General features: G+C 40.8%; 1 protein-coding gene across 1 annotated transcript in view; it reads left to right on the top strand.

Annotated features, from left to right (window-relative positions):
- CDR2 (cerebellar degeneration-related protein 2, 62kDa) overlaps positions 1 to 3,080 on the top strand; it is a 7,659-nt gene extending 4,579 nt beyond the window's left edge. Inside the window, exons 3-5 of the mRNA XM_010003317.1 lie at positions 448 to 596; positions 848 to 1,012; positions 2,213 to 3,080. Coding sequence (XP_010001619.1) covers positions 448 to 596; positions 848 to 1,012; positions 2,213 to 3,080 — 1,182 coding nt within the window. The remainder of the gene's footprint in view (positions 1 to 447; positions 597 to 847; positions 1,013 to 2,212) is intronic.
- The last annotated feature ends 1,044 nt before the right edge of the window (positions 3,081 to 4,124 follow it).

The raw sequence follows: 4,124 nt of genomic DNA, 5'->3' as shown, positions 1-4,124 counted from the left end.
GCTTCAGACTAGGAAAAACTTAGGTCAAGTGAAGAAAAATGTAATTAAGGATGGTGCCACCTGGCAGCTTTTAGAAGGACTCTATGGATAATTCAGGGTTATGTTGAGGTCTGGATTTGTAGCCAAATCAGTGACGACTGCAGGACAGACAAACCCAATCCAGAAGGCTTGGTACTAGCAAAAGCAAGGACAGATAAGAATGTAGCTTGCACAAGCAAACCCAACTCCTGGATAAAAGGCTGGTTGATCAGCCTGGGTTGACCTCTGTGACAAAGGCAAGCTGGATAGCTGAGTACTGATAGCACCTTATCAACTGAACAGAGTAACCACTGGCATCTAGTTATGAAACTTAGTTGTTTCCCTATGAATGTGAATAAAAAGTGCAGAATAATAGTTCCATCTTTCTGTTTCAAGTATAAACCAGTAACAGCAAACACTGTCTTGCAGTACCTGACAAAGCAAGTGGAGCTCTTACGTCAGATGAACGATCAGCACGCGAAAGTCTATGAACAGCTGGATGTGACAGCAAGGGAGCTCGAGGACACTAATCAAAAACTAGTTGCAGAAAGTAGAGCTTCACAACAAAAGATACTCAGGTAACAAACTTCTAGAAGATCCTGCCCCTCCAGTTGATAATACAAAAAGAGCAGTCCAAGTGTATTTGTGTGGTTACTGGGTGGCTGTGTAGTGGTGTACTACAGTACTGTTAAATTGAATGGATGGCTTGGTTTAAAACCATCTTTTGGGGTCAAAGAGCAGAGAAGAAACTACAAAATGAGTGGGTGGGAAATTCCCATGTCCTTGACTAAACACTCAAATGTTTTAACAGCAGTCATTCACTATTTAGCTTGACAGAGACTATTGAAAATCTGCAAACACACATGGATGACCTACAGCAACAAGTAGAAGAACTGAAGAAGCAGGGGCGAGGCCGGATGAGCCACGAGAGGTCTGACCAGCCAAGATCAATGCACAGTTTCTCATGTTTGAAGGAGCTTTACGACCTTCGCCAGTAAGACTTTCTACCTTGCATAGCAAAGACAATACTGAAATTACTTCAAGGAAAGCTTTTAAAACTAAGTCACAAGCACAGATGTCAAACAAACGAACAGAAAATCATTTAATATTCACAATTGGCAGAATATCTGCACTGTGTGGTGTTGCCACAGCTTCTGGCATACTACTAGACTGCAGTAGTCTTTGTGTGAGAGAAACTTCAGGTTTGTCTTGAAAGGTTCTCTCCCAGAGTCTCCAACCTTATCAAATTGCAGCCTTGAAAGCTTAGAGCAACTTGCACCACACTATTTTTCAGTCAGAGAAAAGCACACAAACAGATAATCTGAAAAACAAACATTCTAAACACAAAATATTTTCTGCAACTTACCCTTTCCTTGGATGTCTGTGGATATCTTCTTTTTAAGGAAGGCAGAATTCTTGCAATAGCTTTCCTGAACTTATGCTGGTTAAAATAATGCTTCAGCTGGTAAAATGGTGCCTGGACCTCTGGGCTGCTTTTTTAATTTAGAGCAGTTTTACCCAGCCGAAATGCATTAGAATGCCCATTGGGACAATCACCTGAGGTAAAAGCTCCAACTAGCTTCAGTCCTAGAAGATAACTTTTTATGTGAAGCACCTCCACAAACAGGCAGAACTGGCTTTTGTATCCAGGCTTCAGCACTACATGGAGGTAGGACTGTAGAATAAATCCATACATCCAAAAAGAAGTTATGTGTTGACAATTCAAAAGATAAGTGGATTCCCTGAAACTGCCAAAGCCTTGTGGAAATACCAGCCTGCAGAATTGTCTTGTAAATTTTGAAGCTTTTTTCCACAATCAGTAGTGATAAAAAAGTGGAATGCTGCAAAAAAAAAAATCTGAGTGCCAGAAAGTATTGGAAGATGCATAGAGGCAGTGGTTATTTAAACTTAAATTGTGTGTCTAGTTATTCAATAAGCTTGTCTGTAACTTGAAACTGTTAAGAAGCTGCCATTCTGCTGGAGCTGGAAGGTTTGATTTGATGGCTTGTAAGTATTTACAAAGTCTTCTCTGATCACTAAGGGGACTGACAGGTTAGTAGAATGACTGCTATGTATACTTTGAGGTGTGCTGGCACACAGTTTGAGGCTGTCAGTAGTTACCAAGGGCACAAAACCTTTAGGTGTGGTCAGCTCTACTTCCTCCATTCAATAATACTGATTTTTGTTTCTGCAGGTATTTTGTTTATGATCATGTGTTTGCAGAAAAGATTGCTTCGATGGATAGTCAGCTAAGTCCTCTAGAAGAAGAAAATGAGAACTTAAAAAAGGCAGTTACAGTTCTGCAAGCCCAACTTAACCTAGAAAAAGAGAGGAGGGTAACCATGGAAGAGGAATACAGTCTCATGGTAAAAGAAAACCGTGACCTTGAGCAGAGGCTTGTTGATACAGACTTATTTCGAGCTCGTGCAGAGGAGTTGGAAGTGGAAGTAGCTGAAATGCGACAAATACTTCAGTCTGAAAACACATTCCATAATGCTGATAAATTGGTGCCAGAATCCTTTTTCATTTCATTCAAGGAATCTTTAGACAGGGAGCTTGGTCAGAGCCCAGGAGATGATGGACTTCTGACTGTATCAGAATTTGAGAAGAAGGCACTGAAACGGAGCAGCAGCGACACTTTCCTAAGCAGTGCTGCAGGGGGAGACATTCTAAGGGGCCATGAAGAAACCTGTATCAGGAGAGCTGAAGCCGTGAAGCAGAGGGGAATCTCTGTACTTAATGAAGTTGATGCTCAGTATAATGCTCTGAAAGTGAAGTATGAGGAACTTCTGAAGAAGTGTCAAATGGATGAAGATTCTTTGAAACACAAGGCTGTGCAAACACTGAAGCAGTATTCCAAAGACCTAAATGTGGGGAATACCCAGTATGATCTTTCAGCTAGCAACCAAGAATTCACAAATGTGGAGCTCTGTGACTCTCCCACAAATGCTCTTCCTGAATATAAAGCACTCTTCAAGGAAATTTTTAGCTGTATCAGAAAAACAAAGGAAGAAATAGATGAACACAGAGCTAAGTACAAGTCCCTGTCCTCTCAGCCCTAACACTGGATGTGTTGACAACCTATTTCCTGTTCATGACTGATCTGTTAGTCAAGAAGGGGAAAAAACTTTATAAAAATGACAGAAGACCCCTTATACTGATGAATTTCTTGAGCACTCAAAATGAATGTTTTGAATTGGCTTGTAGACCTGTAGTTAACAAGCTAGTTAGTTAAAAGCTAGTCTCTCTTTACCTGTGTAGCAATAGATTTAATGTTGTTTAGCACTGTCACACAAACTAGTGGTTGTAAAGCAAACAAACACCATAGCTTAATACTACACTGCTACTTCATACTACTTCATACTTCATACTACTCTCTGGCCAGAGCAGTAACTGACACTAGTTTCCTTACTCCACTTCAAAAATAACAGAGAATCTGTAAGAAATCTGTACTGTGCTTCTCCCAAGAAACCAGATTACAGCTTTCCTTTGGTGTGCAGCTGATGATCTAGCCCTGTAACTACATTTGTGTAGAAAATTAAAAACAGAGCCCCTGATCAGTATCATGGGCAGCCTCTCCTTGATCCGTGAGTATGAAGTTAGCAGTCTAGCTGAAGTTGCTTTGGCAGGGAGGTGAAGAACTGGCACAGCAACCTGCTCTGTGCTTTGGTTAAGGTAATACCATGTTTTTCACATGCACTAAGCTCTGTCTTCCTACTAGAAAAGTGTTTGATGTAAAGTTTGTGTGGCTTTTTAGGTATGGTTTCTTACGTAGGGCACTTTCTCTTAAGGCAAGATACTGTGAATTGATGATGTATGTTATTTGGAACCTACTGTTCTTCGTGGAATGTCTGCAAAGTACATTTTTATGTGTATTTGGAAAGATAGAAGCTTGCAATTTAGCTGTTCAGTAGTAGCATTGACATAGTGGAATAGCTTTTAATCTTACATACCACAAACTCCAAGTGCTTGAAGGAGATGGGCTGGGTCAAACCTTATCATACTGTTTTGTCTATTGCTTCCAGTGTCAGTTTCTGTGGACTTATTCCATGCTGCCTGGAGTGGGTGGAAGGCCAGACACAACACTACCAGACCATATCCTGCTG

The sequence above is a fragment of the Chaetura pelagica genome, unplaced genomic scaffold (assembly GCF_000747805.2).
Source record: "Chaetura pelagica isolate M959 unplaced genomic scaffold, ChaPel_1.0 scaffold138, whole genome shotgun sequence".
Classification (NCBI taxonomy): domain Eukaryota; kingdom Metazoa; phylum Chordata; class Aves; order Apodiformes; family Apodidae; genus Chaetura; species Chaetura pelagica.
Note: the sequence above shows the minus strand (reverse complement) of the source record. Positions and strands in the feature narration are given on the sequence as shown.